The sequence below is a fragment of the Tachysurus vachellii genome, chromosome 2 (assembly GCF_030014155.1).
Source record: "Tachysurus vachellii isolate PV-2020 chromosome 2, HZAU_Pvac_v1, whole genome shotgun sequence".
NCBI lineage: Eukaryota > Metazoa > Chordata > Actinopteri > Siluriformes > Bagridae > Tachysurus > Tachysurus vachellii.
The window spans coordinates 24,828,095-24,852,961 of NC_083461.1; the positions used below are offsets into that span (position 1 = coordinate 24,828,095).

At 38.8% G+C, this 24,867-nt stretch overlaps 1 protein-coding gene across 1 annotated transcript in view; it reads right to left on the reverse strand.

Annotated features, from left to right (window-relative positions):
- Positions 1 to 24,867, reverse strand: part of pcdh15b (protocadherin-related 15b) — a 163,460-nt gene that overhangs the window by 78,950 nt on the left and 59,643 nt on the right. The window contains exons 9-17 of the mRNA XM_060891532.1: positions 24,008 to 24,178; positions 17,727 to 17,835; positions 17,361 to 17,473; positions 14,769 to 14,975; positions 10,421 to 10,555; positions 5,144 to 5,293; positions 4,264 to 4,457; positions 2,497 to 2,629; positions 364 to 443 (exon numbers count right to left, since the gene is read on the reverse strand). Of these exons, the coding sequence (XP_060747515.1) occupies positions 364 to 443; positions 2,497 to 2,629; positions 4,264 to 4,457; positions 5,144 to 5,293; positions 10,421 to 10,555; positions 14,769 to 14,975; positions 17,361 to 17,473; positions 17,727 to 17,835; positions 24,008 to 24,178 (1,292 nt within the window). The remainder of the gene's footprint in view (positions 1 to 363; positions 444 to 2,496; positions 2,630 to 4,263; positions 4,458 to 5,143; positions 5,294 to 10,420; positions 10,556 to 14,768; positions 14,976 to 17,360; positions 17,474 to 17,726; positions 17,836 to 24,007; positions 24,179 to 24,867) is intronic.

The following is a 24,867-nucleotide window of genomic DNA, read 5'->3' on the forward strand; positions in this document are numbered from 1 at the left end:
CATGTAGCATTTAGCATTTAGCTTGTTGTTTATGTAAACGTTTATCTCTGTGACTCTTCATTTCAGTAAAACTGATGCTGCTACCAGGTTATTTTCTCTGATCTTGTTTGTCGTGTTATTAATGCCATCCTGCCCATATAGCAAATAGCAAGTGGCAAACCACATAAAATAAAATAAAATAAAATAAAATAAAATAAAATAAAGAAATAAATAAAATGTGCAGGCCCTGATTCCCCTCAGCTAGTTTCACAAGCACTTCACGTTGAAAACAATGTAAAATGAAACATCAGCGTTTCCTTGTGAGGTAAAATAAGCTCAACTGTCAGAACAAAACTTTTGTGAAAGCTTTCAATGAGAGCTTACGTTTGATTGAGTTCAAAGATGTTATCAGGATCTCCGCTGAGGATGCTGTACATAATGGGATCTTTTTCTCGGTCTGTTGCCTGTAAAAGACACATAGCACTTTCGTGTAGCAATAAATCAATTACACTGCCAGGCGAGATTCAACATGGCTGTGTGCCTGTGGGCAAATACGAACAGCCTGAGAAAACTCTACAACATCATTTAAGAAAACACCATAATTGATTCCCAAATGAAGCTCAAACTTAATACTACGGTACAAAAACGTCAAGGCTTCACGAACGGTAAGCCGTCACAAAGCACACTCTTGTTCTTTCTAAAAAAAAAGGAAAGAAAGTAAGAAACAAACAAACCAATGAAAACCTCCTCAGTACCCACAACACACATTTTTATTTTAGGATTCAATTCTTTTTCGATTTTTTTCGTGGATGAATCAATGAATCATTGATTTTCAGACATGCAGGTCACACTGGATCACACCTTTTACACCAGGTAGATTTCATTTTATAAATATAAACATTAAAAATGAGGTCTGATGCAAAAGCTAAATCTTTCATGCAAGCAAGCCAAGTGCCTGTAGATCAAAAGCAAGCTCCAAATGTATCATGGATTCCCTTGTTACAGTTAGTACAGAAGGATTTTGGAGTTGGAGGCAGAGAGCCACGGGCAAGAGTCATCTCTGAAAAAGAACAGTGAATCTTTCTGTAAGATGGATGCTCCTGGCTTCACACATCACATCTGTGGCGTCAGAACAAACGCTGCTCCCGAGACACGTTCAAACCTCTGAGTAGATCCTACAAGCAGTGAGTAATCTGTTTGTTTATTATAATAAACGGCTGAATCTGATTGATGAAAGCGTTGTTTGTTTTAAAAAAAAAAAACTAGAAAAAAAAAGACTAAAATGGAAGAATGTTTCAATTAACGTTTATTATTTTGAACTGATTTATCAAATACAGATGACGAACAATAACAGAAACTCGAGAAACAAAAGATTATTGCAGTCGCTGGTTATGAACTACAGTTGGACTTCTAAATGTGGATGATGTGGAAGTCGATTTGACCCGAACATCACACAAGGGTTGAAGATTATTTTGGAAAGAGTCTCCAGTGTGATGTCTGTGTCAGCTTTATATTTGACTATCACAAAGCCAAGTGTTAGAGAGGTGATTTTTTAGTTTCTTTTCATTAAAAGAGAGACTGGATGTTTATATCGTTATAATTATGTACAATATGTAGAACGTAGAAATTGTTTTATGGTTGTTTCGTTATACTTGAGGTTTGTTCTTTAATACTTAAGAGTGGAAGGAGGTTTAAAGGGGTGGAGGGTACAGTGCAGTATATGGGTAGATGTTGGGGGGATTTGTAGGGTGTGATACGATGTGACCTGCATATATCATTCAAATAACTGAAGTATGTTATTCTGCATATACGACAGCAATCGTGCTAATGATTACAAAGTTGAATTTATTAACCAATGACACACCGTGCATTTTTACATCCTATAGCTGTATTTAATGCTGTGGAACATCTGAGGAACAAGTGAGCTCCTGTTATCACAAGTGTTATAGTTTTAGTAAACAGTCATTCTTAATTAGCCCCTCACACACACACACACACACACACACACACACACACACACACACACACACACACACACACACACACACACACACACACACACACACACACAAAGGAGCAGCCTGTTATTTAAACAGAAAGGGTAACTTAGCCTGAGAGCACTTCCAAGCCAAGACTCTGTTCATAAATGTTAAATAAACATCTCCTAACAAAAAACCTCCACCACATAATCTATTATGAGAATTACTTCATTAAACAACATGTTTTTTTTTTTTTATAACCCTTTTATTATCAGAGTTAGATATTTGGAGCGTCAACCATACAAGGTCCTTTAGGAGCTGTTACTATAGAAACGATAACGTATTAGAACAAGTGCATTAACATGCTGCAGGTGGAAAACTACCTACACCATCTGATCTTCTGACCAATCAGATTCAGACATTCAGTCATGATGCTGTAGGTTTACGATCGGTTTATAATTACGAGGAAAATCTAAAACCTGGAACATCACAATCTATGAACTAAAAGGATGAACTGGATATGAGGAGCATATCTGACCTGCAGGTTGAGCAGCGTGGCTCCGCTCCTCTTAGCTTCGCTGATCTCCAGGCTGTAGACGAGCTGGGGGAAGCGTGGAGGGCTCTGGTTGTTGGGTGGCAACACCTCAATATACACGGTGGTGATGGAGCTCCTGAACAACACCAACACATGAAGCAGGACAGCTTAATATCAGGATGTAGGACTTTATGTTTTTTTTTAAACGGATGGAACAGAATACATAAAAATATTCATGCTGAAGATTTTCAGTACCATCTGCTATAATAAATTAGACACGATATACTGTATATTAATGCTGTATTAATGCTGAAATCTATGAGCATCTGATCCATAAAACCTTAAAAGGATCGAATCTTAAAATCTTGCGAGAGTGAATCAGAACTACTACTGTATATAGACTTGAAGTCAGAGTAAGGTTTAGCGAGCCAACACGCATCAGCGTCTATAACGCAGCCTTAAGCACAGTGACTGGGATTTTATTAGATGCTACGGTACAGTGCTATACAGACAGAGCTGAGACAAATCTATTAAAACGGTGAGACCCAGCGTTCGATCACGCTCTGTCTAATTTATCGACTTCTGTTCATGCCAAATAATTACACACATGCTGCATTCCTCTCTCATCTAAGACTGCTTTATACCCGATGAAGTCGCTCTACGCTATCTCATTTAACTAGATACAGAGTTGGTAACACTACCTAACGGTTGTGCGTATACTGTACACAGCAGCTTATGAAAGTATTGAACCCCTTTGAATGAATCCGATTTGTCTGAAAAACAAATGATAAATACAGATATTCTTTAGGTTTTATTAAAGTTTATAGCAAACTCATATTCTCTCACACTGAAGATGATTTAAAATGAGAATCAAAAACTGATAGATGATGCTTACATAAGTATTAACAACCCCCACCCCTCTAAGATTCTGTAAATTCCAGGAAAATATCGTCTTCACGTGGACACAACTGACTTATGACTTACACCCTTGTCTGTGATATTCAACCAGCTCCCATTTTCTGAACATTGTCCTATTAACTATTTAATTACTAAAAATATGACATTCCTTTAATTTATCTTTTACTTGAGGTCATTCTTTCCTACTGAAACACTCATTAGGACATCTGACACCTTGTGGAATAGATCTTTATAAATATTTATGTAGATCTATTTAAGTTTTCATGAAGGACTTATTCAGATGCCGTGTATCCCTACGAGGTTTGGCCTTAATAAAGGTGACTTTTTTATGACACAAATGACCCTAAACCTTTTTGTTAGTTTAGTGGGTTTCTTCCCCACGAGCGCCACCTGATTACGTTCCTTCTCTTGATTAGAGCGATCGCTGTTAATGTCTGTTCATCTATACGCTGTTCATAATGTCTCTCTAAAGTCATCCAGCCCTTTGTGTATCGATATTATTTCATCTCCAAGGCTTTACAAGGTCACCAGATCAGTCTACGGTTTATGATTATGGCCTTTAACATTACACACTGCTGTCTCTGGATATCTGGACTATCATCATTGGTAAAAATAATTACTAATGATTTCCATCAAGTTCTTATTATAATTAGATGGAGGAGTTTTTACTGTGAGACAAATAGACAGATGGACAAGTTCATGAAGCATCATAGTCCTGAGGACGTATCTGACATATCTTTGCACCAAACATCTCTCTATTAAAATAAACCGCGAGAGATGGCAGATAGTAAACAGGTACCTGTGATACCTCCTCCATTTTCTCTTTTCTGTTGCACCTTTAGCCCTAATTACCTTCTCTGGTCAATAGCTGCGTTATCTGTTGCCTTGACAGTGAGGGCATACGAGCTGCCCACTGTTAGGTTGACTCCGGGTGCCACGCTGATCAGTCCTGTTTGGTTATCCATGACGAAGTGGCCCCGAGATCCTGCCACAATGCTGTAGCTTATCAGACCGTTGGGACCCTCATCTTTATCAGAAGCTATGGGCTGAAAGAAAGCTATCATTATTGCACAACAATACAAATGAAACTTTACACTTTACAATGCTGCAACATGCTACAGAGACAAAAAGTCATTACCTTAAGAGAATATTAACCTTTAAGTAGGAGAAAAATACAGCTTGGGTGTAATGTACTGGGATGAAATATTTATTAAATTTATGTAGTAAAAAGGGTTTAAAACTATTTTATATTTTTTTTACTTTACATCGCTATGATTTCTTACAGTAAGCACAGAATCAGGCTATTAACTCCATCTAGGTAGCTGTACAGGCCATTTACCTGCAAATTGTGCTGAACTGTAAGTTATATTTCAGCATAATACACTCCGATTTCATCTTCCTCTGTCTCTGACTGCAAGAAAACACTTTCCAACATTTCAGTGAACTTTTTCTTTAAACTCAAGTCCTTGATGTGTCAATTGTAGCCTCAATTAGTCCTTCTGTATCCGTCTTTCCCTTGAGTATGACTGGGCCAGTTGCTTTGCTCCTGCTCAGACTGCTAAGCAGCTTATTAAAACAGCGACTAACACACTGTACACACTGAGGTGGAAATACAGCAGAGGCTGAGCGTAAAGCCTAACCCTTTCTTCTATAGGCTCTTCATAAACAAGACCACTACTCCTATTACTCTAAGCAAGTAGAGTGTTTGTTAAAATAGTAAGTTATCGATTACCCATAATACCACTTCTCCGGCCCGCATGTCTGTGTAAACACTGATGCTGTAGGAGATGTTGGGGAAGGTTGGCGTGTTGTCGTTGGCATCAATCACTGTGATATTAACTGCAACTGGTGAGCTCTGGTGCACCCCATCGGAGGCCATCATCTGTGAAAGCACAGTCATCATGATGAAAGGCTTCGAGACGGGAATAAAGCCGTGATGCCGGGGACAATTCCCCGATGTATGCTGTGTTTTTTTCACAATACAAACACATGTAGTGTTCGGGGTTCGTGAAACAGACCAAAGAACAGCAGACGACAAAGACAAAGAAAAATACAAACAAAATACAGACATTTAACATTTTTAAACATGGCTCATTGGAACGCTGCCCTCTATGAAATCCCTTCGTGATACCTTTAAAGATTTTGGATATTTTTTCTCTCTCTTTATTTTTTCAAAATAACATTTCGTAAATGGAATAAAAGATCCTCCTGATTCAAAGGCGTCTCTGTGAACATGGAAAAGTGTCATGGAACTAAACCAGACAGAATCCACAGAAAGGAAGGAAGGAAGGAAGGAAGGAAGGAAGGAAGGAAAGAAAGAAAGAAAGAAAGAAAGAAAGAAAGAAAGAAAGAAAGAAAGGAAAATGGCAGAAAGAAGGAGAGAAGGAAAAGGAAAGAAAGAAAGAAAGAAAGAAAGAAAGAAAGAAAGAAAGAAAGAAAGAAAGGAAAATGGCAGAAAGAAGGAGAGAAGGAAAAGGAAAGAAAGAAAGAAAGAAAGAAAGAAAGAAAGAAAGAAAGAAAGAAAGAAAGGAAAATGGCAGAAAGAAGGAGAGAAGGAAAAGGAAAGAAAGAAAGTAAGAAAGAAAGAAAGAAAGAAAGAAAGAAAGAAAGAAAGAAAGAAAGAAAGAAAGAAAGAAAGAAAAAATGACAGAAAGAAGGAGAGATGGAAACGGAAAGAAAGAAAGAAAGAAAGAAAGAAAGAAAGAAAGAAAGAAAGAAAGAAAGGAAAATGGCAGAAAGAAGGAGAGAAGGAAAAGGAAAGAAAGAAAGAAAGAAAGAAAGAAAGAAAGAAAGAAAGAAAGAAAGAAAGAAAGAAAGAAAGAAAGAAAAAATGACAGAAAGAAGGAGAGATGGAAACGGAAAGAAAGAAAGAAAGAAAGAAAGAAAGAAAGAAAGAAAGAAAGAAAGAAAGAAAGAAAGAAAGAAAACACAGCTCAATGGAACGCTGCCCTCTACGAAATCCCTTTGTGATATGTTTAAAGATTTTGGATATTTTTTTTCTCTCTCTTTATTTTTTCAAATTAACATTCTGTAAATGAAATGCAGGTGATTTTGCTGGAAGATTCACAAACCAGGCAAAATGAATATCCCGAGCTCGGATAACACAGAGAAAAATGACAGAGTGTTTTCCTGGATATTGAAGCCCTTTGCAATATCATTCTGCTGAAGCCAATATTGCTTTAACGAGTAAAAATGATATACTCTCAGGCCTTGACTCTGAGATTTGATTAAGATATAAACAATATATATTTGTGTCTGGCTGCCTTTTGTTCACCTTTAAAAGACCCACATCATCTTCATCTGCTGTTTCATGGCACGAGCTAAAATGACCATCTTTAATAAAATAGCTGTAATTGTAAGGACTCTGCCCGGACTCTGGCCACGTGCATCTGTTTACGTTTCTCGTCACGTGTCTGCCCCGCCTTCGTCTGCTCCTCCCTGTCGTCACACCTGATCCTTATTGTGTTATTGTCTTTTTGTATTTATCTGTATTATCTGTATTTATCTACTGTGGTTATGTCCTGTTTCTAGTCTGCGTCCTGTTTCGTGTTTTCTGTTATTAAACCCTGTTTATTTATGCTATCCTGCGTTTGGGTCCGCTTCTGTTCCGTGTCATTACAGTAATGATGTGAAGTTTGTACTGTTAAATGACTCTTTTTTTTTTTTTTTTTTTTTTTTTTTGTCTTTAAATGTAAAGATGTCGACAAAATCAGAAAAATGAGACCGGATACGGTCAAGCAATCAGTAACAAGGCGTGAATGGAAAAAAAAGAGAGAGTGGGTTATGTTTAAACTGTAATCCGTCGTAATTGGCGTCATCACAGATACAGTGTGGGATTAAGGCTTCACAAACTAACACTACGTTCATGCTCGATAGCAACAAATTAACACACGACTGTTAATACGTATCTTTGTACCTATGCGTGTAACACAACCGGTAAAATTTCACTCCTTTACATCCTAAAGTGCACCAAGTATTTATAATTTACACGACTTCATATCCTGTTAAGTGCATGTTCTTATTAACCATTTATACAGACATTGTAAAGAAAAAAGCTGGGGCATAATTTGAAGAGATGGTTAGTGTCTCTGATGAGTGTGTGATTTGAGATGTGTTCATAGTGACAGGTGAGTGTCACCCGTAAGGTGACGGGGTTTGGCTTAAAGTCATGTGATAAGGTCCAATACCGCTTTGGTTAATTAGACACCAATAGATTGTACGTGGTGTAGTGAGATCAATAGTAAGACTGTTCTCTTAGATTTAATTGGAGGATGAGAACTTTTTCATCTTTCTGACAACTCTTATATGCTACAAAAGACCACAACAGCAGGCAGAAGATAAAAGATCCTCCTGATTCAAAAGCGTCTCTGTGAACATGGAAAAGTGTCACGGAACTAAACCAGACAGAATCCCACAGGTCAGCAGCTGGTAAAGTGTAAATTAAACACCACATGGGGTGGTTTATTACCCACAGCAGTGCAACTGTAATCACTCCTAAATAACTAAAGGAATGAAGGATTATATCTATCCAATCAGTCATTCATTCATTCATTTATTCATTCATACATACATTTATACATACATTTAAGAGTGATTAAATCCCAGTGTTGAAGATAGACAGAGAGATGGACAGAAAGAAAGAAGTAAAGAAGGAAAATGACACAAAGAAGGAGAGAAGGAAAATAAAAGAAAGAAAGAAAGAAAGAAAGAAAGAAAGAAAGAAAGAAAGAAAGAAAGAAAGAAAATAACACAAAGAAAGATTGTGAGGTCTCTGCTTGTTTCATTATTTACTCTTTGTTAGACTTTATAATTTCTTTCTTATTTCTTTATAAAGAAAACAAATATCTTTTAAACTCTACTTTAAACCAGTTTAAATTGAAACTGTATTCAATAAGACATGATTGGTTAATAAACATTACTTGGTTAAGTTTAATACTCTAACATAAAAACAATAAAGTAAAATGTGAATAAAATGAAATGTGACTTTAAGCTGGTTGGAGTGTTGTGGTGAAAGACCACACAGCTGCTCCAACCATGTGAAACTTTTATCATATATAAACTCTTTCCATTGCTTCATATAGTTTATAATCTTAATAATGCAGCATTTATAAATAAATCTAAAAAGGTGGTATGTCCATTGCTAATTATTATGATTAGCAGAGCAGAGGAGTAAAGATCCTGTGTTAAATCTGAACGACTTTAGCATTAGCATGGCCCAAAATACTAGCTTTGTTAAACAAAGAGTATTAGCTCATTGCACTAGCAGGTACCATCCATCTGTGTGTACGTTTCTGGCCTCGCAGAACAGTTAACAAAGATGGATCTAAAGTTCTTCAGCTCTTTAGGTGAATCAGCAAGAGTGCTGTGAATGCTATCACTGATCCTCTGAGTTATCATTCCTACTCAACCTTGAAGATCTCCGCTCCTTTCCCGTCACTGTTTTCTGTCATTAGGCTCATCCACAGGATTAAGGCAAAGGCTCTTTAGCAATTAACAGTAAAAAGAAACAGAAAGTCTTGTACAGCAGACAGATGCAATGTAAGTGTCTCTAACCAGTCATTCAAGGTAATAAGCTGGTGTAATTAGGCTGTGCAAAAGAGAAAATCGACTAAACTCATCTTTTTCTTCTAGCACTCGCATTCAGGAGTTTCTGTGATTTGGAGTGCAAGTGAAGTAAAGAAATGATGATCTTGGAAGGATTCCAGCTCGCCTGTTTGCAATACGTAGGCTTGTCAATTTGAGGGCTGCCAAGCAGCAAGGTCTCAAATGAAGCCGCGTGCCAGTTAACAGCTTTGCCGTGAAATGAGATCCTGCTACACTTCAGCCTGATTAGGTGCTAGCAGTGATCTCTGTGACGCACAACAACTTTATACAGTATTCATGCCTCTTGTCATGAGAGCTAGTTCGATTTATGATAGCATTTATAAGCTCTCGCGTATCAGACATAACAGCGTAAAAATGAATCAATGTGTCGTTAGCTTAGGGAATCAGATCTATTAATCACTGAGGTCAGTCTACTGAACGTATATCGGCAGCAGAATTGGCAGGTGTAGAGCTGCCTTTTGATTTTGGCCGGTTGAAAACTTTGAAGGTTTTCAAATCAAGCCGCGAGCCCTGTAAAACACAGGCCGCACATAAATCAAGTTGGAAATGGAAAACTGCTGGGAGAGCTGAAGCTGCAGTACTCCACAGCAAGGGGCAATCAATCCCCAAGTCATAACATCATCTTCGAAGGACAGAAGCCGGGCGCTGCCAAGAGGAGGCACGGGAGTTTTAGTATGCGTAACACACGATCTCTGCTACTGTAAGCACAAAGCCATCATAGCCCCAGGGTGCAGCTGGAACAAGAGCCTCTCTAATATGTCTATCCAAAAAAAAATAAATTAAAAATTAAAAAGCAAGTTTCATTGATTTTGTGTCAGTGTAACTATAGTTTACACAGAAGGACTTACGAGGACTCGGAACATCATAGCTACTTTGTTCCTGATTAAAACTTCTTGTAGAAAGGTGCTTGAATGGCAGACTTGCAGAAACACTTAATAAGGGTGGTAACTGTACTGCATTACATTACAGATGCGCTATTTATCTCTTTCCACAATTTAATTTTTTCACTGAAAGCTTTTACACTGATTGCTTTCTCTCTAGCCTACAATCGATCCTCAGAATCAAATTCCTTACTTCCTTTTAGCTTACAGATTGAAGTATAGAAAGAAACCAAAGAAACTTGCCAAAGAACGTTCCGGTTGTGAATACAGTATATGCAATTTGCCGAAGAAATAAGATGGAAATTGTACGTCCTTTGAATGCGTCAGAACACTTACGGGCGGCCGCATTGTGGCTTGTAGCGCAGGATAGTCACAAAATCAATATGTAGGACACTAATAATAGTTTAGATCTCCTGTATTTTATCAAACTGAGCTCAGCTGTTGATAATAATATCTGTTATTTGTAATGGAGTCTTGCCTGTAAAAAGAAAGGATGGAGATAACGAGACTCATGCAGTTCTTACTGTGAAGCTGTAACTCTTCTGCTCTTCACGGTCCACAGACTTTAGGAGTGTCAGGTAGCGCGCAATCCCACTGGGCGTCACCGCAAAGATGCTTTCGTAGTTGTCCAGGGAGATTCGCACCATGGGATCTTTGGTCTGTATGGAACATCAATCAAAGTGCAATCTCAATGCCAGAGCTGCCACAGTTCAGCACAAGACGAGGAAAAAAAGAAGATAAGCAAACCACAGCAAAGGCAGAGAATCACTTCATTCACTGTGGTAAATAGAATTCATTTAATACAACAGCAAGAAACAAACCACTAAAGTGACTGGATTCGCAAGTAAATCAAACTAAAATCGTTCACATCAGCAATCTACTGTCTAACCATTTGGCATTTGTGACCATGTAACGACTATGACGATGTCGATGAAGGCTGATAGCAGATACGTACATAAGCATTACACTATGAATGTATTCATCACATCAACTTATAGGCAGCACACTGGAATATAAACCTTAATTGGAGACATAGCTTCTGTCAAGGATCAAATATTTCATGTATAAATTTATGAACAATGCATTAAATGATCTATAAGTGTAGCAGGTGAACGCTTGGTCAGATTATCCTTCAAACCATGGACACATTATTATTTATAGAAGAACACATGAAATGAACAAAAATATTATTTTATTGTAGGCATGGTGGTTTGATGGTACGCACACTTGCTTCACCCCTGCAGAGTTAGGGGTTCAATTCCTTCCTCCATACTGTGTGGAGTTTCATGTTCTCCGAGTGCCTCAGGGCCTTCCTCTTGGCTACTCCACGTTTCTTCCACAGTCCAAAGACATGTGTTGTGTTGTAAGCTAATTGGCATCAGTAAATTCTCTGTAGAGTGTTGGATCGTGACCTGCAATGATCTAGCATCCTGCCCGGTGTATACCTTGCTCTATACCCTGAGTCTCCTGGGATAGGCTCCAGGTTCCCTGGGACCCAGTAGGATTAGCAGTGTAGAGTATCAATGGATTTATTTATTATTTATTTATTATAGATTTTATTGTTTATTATTAATATTTCACAAATTGTGTGCTGTATCAAATGCTATTATGGAAGCTTCTGAATAATGAAAGTGGACCCCATATTGTTTAGCTCTTTGTCACTGTTTCCATCAGTGATTGACATTTTCACATTGACAGGAATCCCTCGTTCACGCTGACTGCTGAAAGACGAGCCGTGTGATATTTATTTACACTCGTTGCCACGTCGGATGTTTTGATTCACATCTCCACCCTGTATTGTCATAGGTTGTTACCCTGACCTTGTGTCATGATTAATAAGCCTTTGTATTCCAGATTTGGACCTAGACTCATTCTTTGTCTTTGTCTTTGCCTATTATTTGAAATCCTGTCTGCACATCACCTGACCTTTGCGTGTTTCTTTGCCTGGCGTATCGGACATACAGTACACGCTTCTGCTGCTTCTAACAAACTGCTCTTTGCTGTTCCATCCTTTCAGTCTTGCTAAGTGACACGTATCATATCATATGATCAGAGTTCTCTTTGGTTTATAAATTCTCTTGCTGTTGTGTTGCATCATAAGACATTTGACAGCTAAGAAAAATAAATTAAGCAAAATAAAAAATAAAAAAAAGCACTGCTTCTTCAGTCAAGATTTTCTATCATCCAGTTTTTTTCAGGTTAAAAGGCAAGTGATTGTATCTGAATGTGGTGAATCCAAATGTTATTGATAAACGCTATATCATTGACCTCTACTCTTAAATTTAGCATCAACGAAGACATAAACTACATTCAAGTTATTCGTGTAATCGAAATGAGGCAACAAAAAACAATCAAGTTAAAACTTAAGCTTCTGTTTAACTTGTTTCTGAAGATGAGTAACTTTTTTCACATAAATACTGACATCAGCAATGGACTTGACCAAATCTCTGTATGGTGTGTAATCTTGTTCAAGCTCTATACAGCACATTAAAAAAAACAAAAAGGTCCTCATTTTGTTGTCTAATACAAAAGAGCTGTTTTTCTCATTATTCTCTGGAAAAACAGTCCATAAAGAAAAATCAATGAAAGTTTCTGTTTCAGTGCCTGTTTCATTGGATGCTTCTTCAAGAACATCAAGAATCAAGAACAAAAATCAAGCCATGAAGAAAACAGAAATGTCTGCAGAGTTCAGAGACAAAACTCTACTAAACATTTTAGCAGCTTTTGAAGTAGCTGTGGCAGCTGGAGCCCGAGCCTGAACCAGACTGGATCTTTGGGGAGAGCTTAAAATAGCAGTGCAGTGATGCTCTCCATCCAACCTGACAGAGCGAGAGAGGGTCTACAGCAGGGAGCTGGAGAACATTCACACATCCAGATGTGCCAAGCTTGTGGCAGCAAATGCAAGAACAGCTGGAATTTCTGCTTCGGGGTTTATGGGGTGCATAAAAGTTTGATTTCTGCTCTCATATTTCCAATAGAGTTTCAGAAAAGTTAAAAAGATATTTTTTTATTCATTCTTTTCCAGGTCACAGCAGCTCCTAGAACTAGATAACAGGAACACGGGGTCTGTGAATCGAGGAAGGAAGAAATTAAACCGTTTACTTTTTTCATTATTCATATATTTTTTGTCTTTTGATGACATTTTTAACCTACTTAGAGGAAACTGCTAATAACGTCCTTTACAGTACATGAATGCTAACTCTTGACTACACGACACATTGTTTATTCCAGCATGCTTATTTATGTATAGAGCCCTACATAATAATTGGCGCCTAAGAAAAAAAAATAAGAATGATTGAATCTATATTTGAAGTAAATGCAAACAAACTGCCAGTTTTTTTGGTCAGTGATGGCTCAAGTGGTTAAGGCTCTGCGTTGTTGACAGGAGGATCGGGGTCCAAGCCCCAGCACTGCCAAGCTGCCACTGCTGGGCCCTTGAGCAAGGCCCTCAACCCTCCCTGCTCCAGGGGTGGTGTATCATAGCTGCCCCTGCACTCTGACCCAAACCTCCTCAGTTGGAGTATATGAAGAAAAGTATTCCACTGTGCTGTAATGTATATGTGGTGATAATAAAGGCTTCTATTTTTTTTAATATTCTATATTCTTATAATATTCATAGCATTCTTATAATGATTATATTCCCTGTGTAAATATTAACATATCTTCTCTCTGTATACATCCTACGTACTTCCTGTTCTCTACGCCATCCAGAGACTTGACTAGCGCAGATTTTTTATATGATCGAACACCTATTTCTAGCATTGTGTACGTTTGCAGTGTTTTTGTAGGCGTAATGGCAAAATGATCACAAATCCATTAGATCTAACTAAATATTTAGCCTACAAATGGCATAATAGAAATTTACAGTTTTGTAGCATGGACTGATAAAAAAAAAACAAAAAAAAAAAACTGCACTGCGCAGTTTTTATGCTTACTTCCATTATGCGAGCTGTTTCGCCTCTCTCAGCAGTGCAGATAATGATAGCTGTAAATGGTTTTGATCTAGCGGCAAACACCGCCATAAAAACTTGAGGGAAAATGACCACGGTGGCCATGGTTTATTCACACATTGCTGTCATTAACCTTACAAGAGATCTCTTTCTTGTGCATGCCGTCCTACACGGATAAGATCCGCCAAAGAGACACGCTCATGGTAAGATGCAGTGTGTCCTTCGAAGCTCTCAGTCAAAAATTAAACACAAGGATAATATCCTTTACCGGTAATGAGGGTGAGCGACACCTTGACTTTATTCTGCGGAAAACGCAACGAAGGCAAAATTTTTAAGATAATAATAAAAATAAATAAAGTACAAGGCAGTGGGAGGAAATAATTTGTTCACCATTTCAGCCAATACACTTTGCTTACAGTTCCCCATTATGTTCTAGTCCTTTCAGCTGCAAGCTGTCCTCGAGACTCACCACATTCTCAATCAGATATTTCAAAGGCCTAGCTGGCAGGCTCAAAAATGTAATAAAAAAAAAACAATAAAATGAGGCACAAAGCGGCAATCATGTTGAGCATTAAGCAAATTAAATGCCTGAAAAATGGAGAGCACAGCCAAAAAAAGAGAGAACAAGAGAAGACAGCTAAAGACTTGACAGCTTTAGTCATACACAAGTAGCACAGACGTTAATAGCTACAGGCAGTTTGCTAGGAATGAGCTTTAAGATGGAGGTATAAAATATGACACAAACTCAGGTGGTTTTCAATTATTTAAAAAGTCTAACGTTACGTGAAAGGAATGCGTTCATCGTGTCAGATTGGCGATGTGAAAGATACTCAGTGCTGCTGTGCAATACAGAACGTTTTCAAGTGTTTTATATAATGTTATGTTGTGTTTTTATATTTACTGTTATATATGAGATTCTCACCTCGTCCGTGTCCTTATCCAGAGCGATGATGGTTAGAGGTGAGGAGAGGCTGGTGTTGCTGGAGATTGTGGTGCCAACTGAAGCTGATTCGAGGATGAAGCCTTGGTAGAAGTTTGCCTGGAAATATGGCTCCTGGTCATTTTCATCCAGTACCTCGATGTTGAGATTGGCGAAGGCTGGGAGCGGATGTCCGTTGTCTTGTTCTGCCTGAAAACGAAATCCAGGGATGTCAGTCAGTAAACACAGAATTTAAATCAATTTGGTATAAAATTAAATAAAATGTTAAAACTCTCTTTTAACAAATGTAAAATGAGTTAGGAAATAAAATCTCAATAATAATAATAATAATAATAATAATAATAATAATAATAATAATAATAATAATAATAATAATTAAACTATTTCACACAAAGATTCATTAAATATTTAGTGATGTCGTTAATTAACTTCCTTCGTTACAATCTTATGCTGTGTCTAAATCAGAGCTCTTTATAATTACACAACATCAACCACAAAAGGCATCTTTATTAGTGAAGGTCCTTATGCTAGTTAGAGGATATGAATGTTTTTAATATTATGAACTGTGTTTGTCAATTGTACAAGATAAGAGAAGTTTCTGTGAAGGAAGAACTACAGAACCTGCTGTAATTAAGATGAACAGAATAGCGTACTAACGAGACGGACCTACATTCTGTGTGTAATTCTCATTAAAGATATACTTTAATTAATGTGGCTTAGCGGTTGGGAGTTAAAATGTTAAAAAAAATAAAGAAATAAAAAATTGACCAAATCTACCAAACAACTGCAACTGACTGAAATAGATTGCACAAAGATAAACTTCACTAATTAGAGGACATTTTGGTAATAAAGTGTTTTACATGAATACTAACTGCTGACAAGGTGGAATTCTGTTTATTTATGCTTATATTTATCTACAGCGTTATCGTTGCCAAAGTGGCTCAAGTGATTATGGCTCTGGGATGTTAAACAGACGGTCCAGGGTTCAAGCCCCAGCACTGCCAAGCTGCCACAGTCAGGCCCTTGAGCTAGGCCCTTAACATTCTCTTTGCTCCAACCTCCTCAGATGGGATATGTGAAGAAAAGAATTACACAGTGCTGTAATCTATATGTGGCAATAATAAAGGTTTCTATGCTCCAATTTCATTCATAAACACTATTTTAAACAAAGGCAAAGCTTCTATTATTTTGCACCGTTCTGCATTTAAAAGCTGTTTTCCTGGGAACATCTCACACTGAACGTCAACAACAGTCCTGGCTCATTTTCTATCAGACTTTTATGGCCAGAAAATAATTCTACAATTATTTCTTCTACAGAAAAAAAAAAACTACAGTATACGCTGACCTTCCATAGAAGAATGGAGGTTATTATAACATGAAGTGGAGAATGGCATTATGGTTATGATTGACAACCATCTCGGGTCATTTCTGGATCACATTTATTTGTCACTGTCCTTTATAATGACATTAAGCTGATGATATTTATATACTGAACAGTATTAGTTTATATCCCAGCATTGAAACGGACAGCGAGAGGTTAAAAGCGAGGCTCAGGTTACTCAGGCATGGCTAATGTGTTGTCACACAAGCTTATCAAGTTTATTTAGAGGGTGAGGAAACCAATAAAGAGGATGGAGCACATGGTGCAGAGATAGTACTGCTAGATCACAAGATAAACATATTCAACAGGGTTGTGCTTTACTTCTGGTGGAGAAAGGACCAGTGATGGTTTTGTCGGGGTTTGTGTCATCTTGAGAACATGATTCGACAAAGGAGACTAAATCTTAGCCCAAGTAACGGCCACACGAAGACGGCTATTTAATCTGAGGTCATTTGTTTTGTGCTGATTAAGCAAATAGCGGATGCTTATCCTGAGCTAATTATTGTATTGCACACCTCTGTAGCTAAATAGGCAGGCTTCCATCCATCCGTCCCTTCATCCAGCCAACATTGTAGTAGATCAAGTGCACGAGGCAGGATTTATCTTAATTTTGTCTCTCGAAAACAGAGAAACAAAGAATGTGTGTGTTTGTGTGTTAAGCCTTTAAAAGAGGGGCTTGGCATCCTTTTCCACATTCTTCACTACTTTCGCTTTGATCCTGTGAGCAGCTCCAGGCAGAGCTCCCAGTTAGAGTGAACTGTTTCCTGATTCATTGGCACATTAGATACACCACTCCAGCTCTTCATGTGAAAAGCCCAGTGGCATGCATTATCTTTTTTTATGGAAAAATACACCACACTACTCCATCCTACCCTCTGCTATCATCCAGAGCCCTGTGTTTTCTCTCTCTCTCTCTCTCTCTCTGTTTCTCTCTCTGTCCCTTTCTCTGTTTCTCTCTCTCTCTCTGTCTCTCTCTCTGTCTCTCACTCTTTCTGTTTCTCTTTCTCTCTCTCTTCTCTCTCTCTTTCTGTCTCTCTGTTTCTCTCTCTCTCTCTCTCTCTCTCTCTCTCTCTCTCTCTCTCTCTCTCTCTCTCGCACTCTCGCTCTCTCTCTTACTTATTAACTTGTGATCTACTACCCGGTATCAAATAAGGAGAGCATTCAGGATTTTATTTTAAAGTGTTTCTTATTACCTTGATTATCAAGTCGAATCTCTGGTGCTGCTCGCGGCTGATCGGCTGCAGGAGTCTGAGCTCGGCTGTGCTGCTGTTTAGTGAGAAGTACTCAGCGTAGAATGCAGGCTTTCCTAGGGAGAAAGAAGAAGGAGAGCAGGGGATCAATAAGATGCCAGGCTTTCATCGATGGGTTTGCAACCGAAAATAATGACTCGTTTTGGGCCCCGCTGATTCAAAATGCATTCAGCATCGCATTCATTTTGGTCCCGCAATCTCTCACAGTAGGATTAACAGCCTTGCTTCTGCCTTATGTGTACGCTAAAGTTGAGGAAGTTGAGGTTGGAGCTACTTTCTGGCATCACAGACCTAGATCCAGACACATACCAATGAGGATGGAGTAGAGGATTCCCGGGCGTTCGGACGGCGGCTGGATGTTTCTGTCCTGATCCACAGCCTGGATCGGAGGAGTCACGTTCACTGGGTTCGCTTTGCTCTGTCAGAAACATAAATAAATAAATCTCTTTAGCGTGCATAGCCATTATAAGAGCTGCTCGGCCACTTTTCCACACTCTGCTTCCCTTTACTCCTGACGAGATACAGACAAATAGAACAAGGATTCAATGTCTATGTTCTCTGGTTGCTCTTCAGGTTGATTGTAACTGCTGACATCAGGTCATTATGAACCATGCTTTTACTTATCCATGACTGAATAAGACAAAACTCTAGCAGAAGCCATATAAATGTGACATAAACACAGTTCTCAAGAAACAAAGGGCAAATTCATAAGAGGTGACTTTAACATCACCGTCCTTTGTAATGCAGAAATCTGACCATAAACTATGCATATTGTCTGCCTATCAATTATAAGCTTTAAAAGCTGATCTTCCTGAGATGTTGAAAACCCAAGGGAGAAGTAAATATTTCTCTCTCTCTCTCTCTCTCTCTCTCTCTCTCTCTCTCTCTCTCTATCGCTCTCCATCTCCCTCTCTCCGCTCGACTTCTGCATGGATGTGCAGAATCACAAGGTCTGAGCATAATCTTGGCAGCCAGTAAATAAACAGTTCATCTATAATTCAACTCGCCCTTGCAAAACCTATAATGACAACATTAAAAAGGGAGAGTGGGGTGAAAACCAAGGGATAAACGTGAGTAAAAAATAGGGAAGGGGAAGAGCTGGCCCGTGTTAATCCAGAGTGCTAAGTACAGCTCAGGACTGCAGCCACAACATACGGCCACATATAGGCGGCATATTAGCAATAGACGCTGACGACATGAATACTTAACGAGCTTAGACATAAATTTAATTTGTTTGTAATACTGTAGGATGGAGGATTGTGTCAGTGTGTTAACTCTTTTTAGAAAAGCCCTGTTCATATAAAAGTAAACCCTCTGGGCTTTAAGAATCTTGTAGTGTTTTCAGTATTTCTACTAGGGGCAATATATTAAATAAATATATATGTAAATCTTTTTTTTTCTGGTATGAAGTATTATTTTCCAAATGTTTATATCTTTAAAGTAAATGGTGGTATCAAACCCATGTCTGCTCTCTGAGATGACCCAAGTTCTTGCTCTTAAGCTTAAATTCGTGTTATCTTCATCCACTAAAAGTCTGTGTAAGTTTATCAACAGAGGAAAAGCTCCTGTGATTTTATATCAGACTTGTGGTGAGAAAATAATTCAGTTGTTTATGCTGGTTGAAAACGTCTGAAAATGTGGAACTGGAAAAAGGATTGAAATGCTTATAAAGTTTAATCAAATATTCGTAATCAAAACAATGCGAAAGGAATTGGGATTGTGAGGGGAAGTGAACATGACAACTTCCTCAAATAGCCGACAATGTAAAGCAGTATTGCAGCCACTTCAAGAACAATTTGTTATTTCAATAATGCTGAGTGTTTGTTTTAATCACATTCAAGAAATACGCATGATTATGACTTCGATTTGTCTTCATCCACCTGAAATAGAGAATTCTATTAAGGACTAAATGTATGCTACGTACGCTCACAGCTCTGAGACACTTGGGTCCTCTTTACTACTTTTCAACCCCTAATAAGCACCAGCAGGCAGCTGATCTCTGTTCTGCTTGGTTAAAATTTATCTTTGCGAGTTGCTGTGTAATCCCCAACCTTCTGCAATTACAAAGCCTGCAGTAAATCTTGAGTCCAGCTGAATCGTCCAGGAACAGTTTGGCTGTGACACACTTTCAATCACTCATTATCTGCAATAGGTTCTAACCTGGGACACAACTGGGAGAAAGGAAGAGGAAATATTCATCAAAAACTACTGTGGAACATAGTTTATTAGTCGTGAGTGTGGGGACCCTTGGGTAGAATGTTATGTATGAAGGAAGGATGGAATAAGGAAGGAAGGAAGGAAGAAAGAGAGAGAGAGAGAGAGAGAGAGAGAGAGAGAGAGAGAGAGAGAGAGAGACAGAAAGAGAGAGAGACAGAGAGAGAGAGAGAGAGAGAGAGAGAGAGAGAGAGAGAGAGAGAGAGAGAGAGAGAGAGAGAGAGAGAGAGAGAGAGACAGAGAGACAGAAAGAGAGAGAGAGAGAGAGAGAGAGAGAGAGAGAGAGAGAGAGAGAGAGAGAGAGAGAGAGAGAGAGAGGAACATTTACGTTCACATTGGAGGAGCTCAGCAGTGTGGTGGTGTGGAGAAACAAACAATGAGGAAGGGGTTGATGCCCTAATCCATTTTCCAATAACCCATGAATCCTTATTTAAAATGACATTAAACTTTGCACACTTGTTCCCTTAATAAACAGGACAGGAGATACCAGACTCCAAAGCTGTAAATGTGACTTCAGAAGATGAGCACTGACCATTTCACAGCTCCACTGCCTCCTTTAAATCTCTGTGGAACAACAGAGTGCAAACAACAAATCAGATTGGCTTGTCTGCATGAAGGATTGCTTGAGTCCACACTGCTAATTAATGGAGATAATGAAGAGTCTTGGAAGCACGAGAACCTTAGTAATAACAGCACTGAGTTCTGAGAGATAGGACCTCAGAAGCCAATCTCTCCCTTAACCCCTGGAGATGTACCTTAATGTCAGTAGGGATTTAAACTCAAAATAAATGTCTCCTAAACAGGAAAGTTGTTTTTGTTGTTGTTTTGATTGTCCACAGAAACACTGGGAAACACCCAAAAAGCCCAGAAATGGAAAGATACACCATGTAATTCATCATGATGACTGAGCAGTTCTTTAACACGTTTACAGAAGAAAAGAGAAGTGAAGGAAGGAAAGGGGGAAGGAAGGAAGGAAGGAAGGAAGGAAGGAAGGAAGGAAGGAAGGAAGGAAGGAAGGAAGGAAGGAAGGAAGGAAATAAAATAAAAGAAGGAAGGAACTGAAGGAAGAAATCCATTCCATCCTTCAGTTCCTTCCTTCCTTTTCTTACTCTTTTCTTCCATAAAATAGTGTTGAAGAACCGAAGAATGGAACTGAAGGAACTGTAGGAAGGAAGGAAGGGAACTGAAGGAACTGAAAGAACTGTAGGAAGGAAAAAAGAAAGAAAGAAAGTCCTGGTCCTGATTCACATCTCTGGCCTCAACTGAATGACTATAAATCTCCTAATCATTTAGTAAACATTCATTTATAAAATATTCTTATGTGTTTAACTCCCTTGTGTGTGTCTTGAGCGATTATGCAAAAATGCTACAGGGAATCTATCAAGAAAGAGGAGTAAACATGGACCTTTGTGTTTACAGTGCGAGCTATTCGCAAGTGGAAGCAGGGCACAGACCAAGCACAAGCACATAAACACCCCAGAGGCTCCAGAAATACCGAGCTTCAGAAACTCAGCAAGCGATAACGCTCTTACCAACTCGCTAACTCCAACAGATTGCTTAGGGTTCATCTGCACTGCTGTGCCTGTTTTACTGACTGACCCAGCGACTGCTCCACCTCCGGGCTGCTCATCACAGAGATAGCGACTCGCCAACACAAAACGGACCGACTCCCTAAAGCAAATCATCAGTCTGTGTGTTATTAGACTACAACGTACACTTATAATGAATTATTAAGTATTAAGCTTTCACATACGCTACATACTACAGTAAAACCTAACATTTATAGCATTTGGGAAATCTCCTTTTCCAAGATTGACATTTAGTTTAGTTAGATTATGGAAATAACGGTGAAGGTCCTTGCTCAAGGGCCCAACAGTGGCAGCTTGGTGGTCCTTAGTGGGATTTGATCTTACAACTTTCCGATCTGTAGTTTTACTAAACAATATACTACATTATGACATATAACATATAACAATAAATAATATCTGTTGTGTACTTTTGTGTAAAATAGACAGCTCATAGTGTGCAATCACAGAATGGATGAAAGGATCATTACAACAATAATGAAAAAGGAATAGTTAAGAAAAAAAAATGATGATGTCTGAACCAAAGCCCAATGATTAATCCCAAAACTGGTTCCTCAGGTTCTTTGAGATTAGTCTCATGACACAAGCCCATATATTAAGCTGATTGGAGCTTCTGTAGTTCATCTTTGTGGTTTTGAAAAATAGAACTTCAAATGGTCTCTATAGCTCAGCGGGAATGAACAGCAGTCACCGAGACCACCACTTACTTCTCCACTTATACTTACTCCAACATATCTGCTCTGAAAGCATGGCCAGATTTTCCAGAGAAGATCTGACTCATGGTGTGGCTCTCTTCATATTATGTACTGAGGGAAAACTGACCTTCCTTGTTATTGCAGCAGCAGCATACAGTCTGTGTACCACAGGAAGAATAAAACACCTGTCAGACAGGATCAGGTAGTCGGAACAAAAGCATCCTCGCTTTCCCTCTAGTCCTCAGGAGAAGAGGAAAGGCTGGGCATCACTGATCTGTTGCTGTTTTGCCATTTAGCAGGATTAAATATGATTTCCAAAGTGAACACGCTGTTATAGAAATTCTTGTGGAGGAAAGATAATGAGGGCAGAAAAAGCCCTCGGTGAAAGAGGAGGACTTAAAAGTGTTATGGATATTCTGACACTTTGTGATATCAGTCATCAACAGCATTATTTAAAGTGCCATTTTATCTCCAGGAAAAAGGAAATGGCTCAATGATCCATCTAAATTAGACTGGACCTGAACTACAGACTAATACAGGAGGGAGGGAGAGAGGGAGGGAGGTAAGGTAAGGAATTAAGGAAGGAAGGAAGGAAGGAATGAAAAGGAGGGAAGAATGGGAGGAAAGAAATTGAAGAAAGGAAAGGAAGTAAGTATGCTAAGAAAAAAAATAATGGAGAAAGGAATGAGAGAACTAATAAGGTAGGAAAGAAGAAAAATAAGTAAGTAAAGTAAGGAAGGAAAGAAGAAAGGAAGGAATTAGTATAGATATGTAGAAAGAAAGAAGTAGAGAGAGAAAAGTAGGAAGGAAGGAAGGAAGGAAGGAAGGAAGGAAGGAAGGAAGGAAGGAAGGAAGAAACAGTAAGTCAAGAAAGGAACTGAAAGAAAGTTAAGAAATGAATAAATAAAGGAAAAAATGGAAATGAAAAATCTAATTAAAGAAGAAAAGAGGGAAAGGAGAAGGATGGTAGGAAATTGATAGAAGGGCTGAATAAGGTTAAAGGAAGGAAGGATGAAAAGAATCTAAGTTACAGAAAGAGTAAAAAGAGAATATTGCTCAGGGATATTCACACCTTTCCCAATTAAAAAGAAAACAGAGGAAATGTAGAAGAGATCAGAGGAGTATCAAAGGTACAGAAAGGTAGAGAACAGACGAGGCTTGTAATGGTTTATTGGTCATGTGACCTGACAAACAGATCTGAGGACTCAGAGACACTTTCTCCATAACCATGTCGACTTGTTCACATAAACAAAGTCACAGCATTTCTTTTTGTCCCCTGATGTTGGCTAAGAACAATTGGAATAAATCTTGAAATAAAAAAGAAACACCTAATGCTCTTCCTCTGATGCTATAAAGTATAAAATGCTTTAAGTGCTTCGCTAAATTTAGAAAAACTGCCAGAGAGAAGTCTAAAGTCTTCTGGCCACCATGACACTTGCAGTAAAGATGAAACAGTTTTTTCCTCTATTCTCAAAAGCTTTTAAAAATTGAACAGAGCAATATATATATATATATGGAGAAAAATAAACAGAAATAAACAACCGTGAAAAGGAATCAGTTACTAAGTTGTGTAGAGTTAAAGGCTAAAAACATCCACATTTGTATTTGGATCAGTGGCATTGAGAAAAAAATAAAATTATACACAACATGGGAGGGAGGAAGGAAGGAAGGAAGGAATTGAAGGAAAGGAGGAAGGAAGGAAGGAAGGAAGGAAGGAAGGAAGGCAGTAAGGCAGTAAGGACGTGAGGAATGAATAAAGGAAAGGAGGGAGGAAATAAGAAAGGATGGAAGGGAGGGAGGGTGGGAGGGAGGGAGGGAGGGAAGAGGGATGGAAGGGAGGGATGGAGGAAGGAAGGAAGGAAGGAAGGAAGGGTGGAAGGAAGCGAGGGAGAAAGGAAGGGAGGGAGGAAGGCAGGGAGAAAGGAAGGAAGGAAGGAGGGTGGAAGGAAGGAAGGGAGGAGGGTGGAAGGAAGGAAGGCAGGAAGGAAGGAAGGAAGGAAGGAGGGTGGAAGGAAGGAAGGGAGGAGGGTGGAAGGTAGGAAGGCAGGAAGGAAGGAAGGAAGGAAGGAAGGAAGGAAGGAAGGAAAATACTCACTGGGTCTGCAAGCTCCAGGACGGTGGCTCTGTAAGTCAGCGGTTTGCAGTCACGAGTGTTTTCAACCAAGCTGCAGGGCAGGAACATGGGGCCCAGGTCATCTCCATCCAGCACATCCACCGTCAGAGTTGTAGTGGCAGTCAGTCGCACTTTAGGGTCAGGAGCTCGGTCCTAAAGAACACAAAAGGCTCTTTTTAATGCTGTATGTGATATAAACAAGCCATGGAAGTGGCCACACAGGACGATGAAAGTAAGTAGCTTTTATTTAAGCAGAATAAAAAACTCATTGAGCTTTAATTCCTTTCAGGGTCAAGAAGGCAGCACGAGACACAACAAAGTAAATGAACAAAAACAACATAGTAATATACATTCATTTCTTACTGAAACAACTTCCAACATGACCAAACTGCCAGAAATTCAACCAGTTGTTCCAGGTTCAAGTTGTTCTTTCAGATCCTCCTTGTTCTGGCTCACTACAGAGGGTCATTTGAGGTGCACATTGGATTTGGTACAGGTTTTACACCCCATGCCCTTCCTGACACAACCCTCCCAGTTAACTCGTCAGGGACGGATTTGCTCCCTGTCTGGGAATCGAACCCAGGCCACGGAAATGAAAGCATGGTATCCATCCACCAGACCGCCACGTGGTTATATAATGAGGAATTAAAGTAAAAAAAAATAAATTCTTTAAATAAAAAAGATTCCTTTTCGAAAGTTAAAACAAAAAGCTGTCTCTTGTTTTAAAGTTGTAATTTTGTGATAAATCCTCAAACCCGCTCTGCATTTAAAAGCCACATACAGGTTCCAAATTAAAATCGCTGCTTCGATGCTTTTTTAGGTTACACAGTTAATGGCAAAAA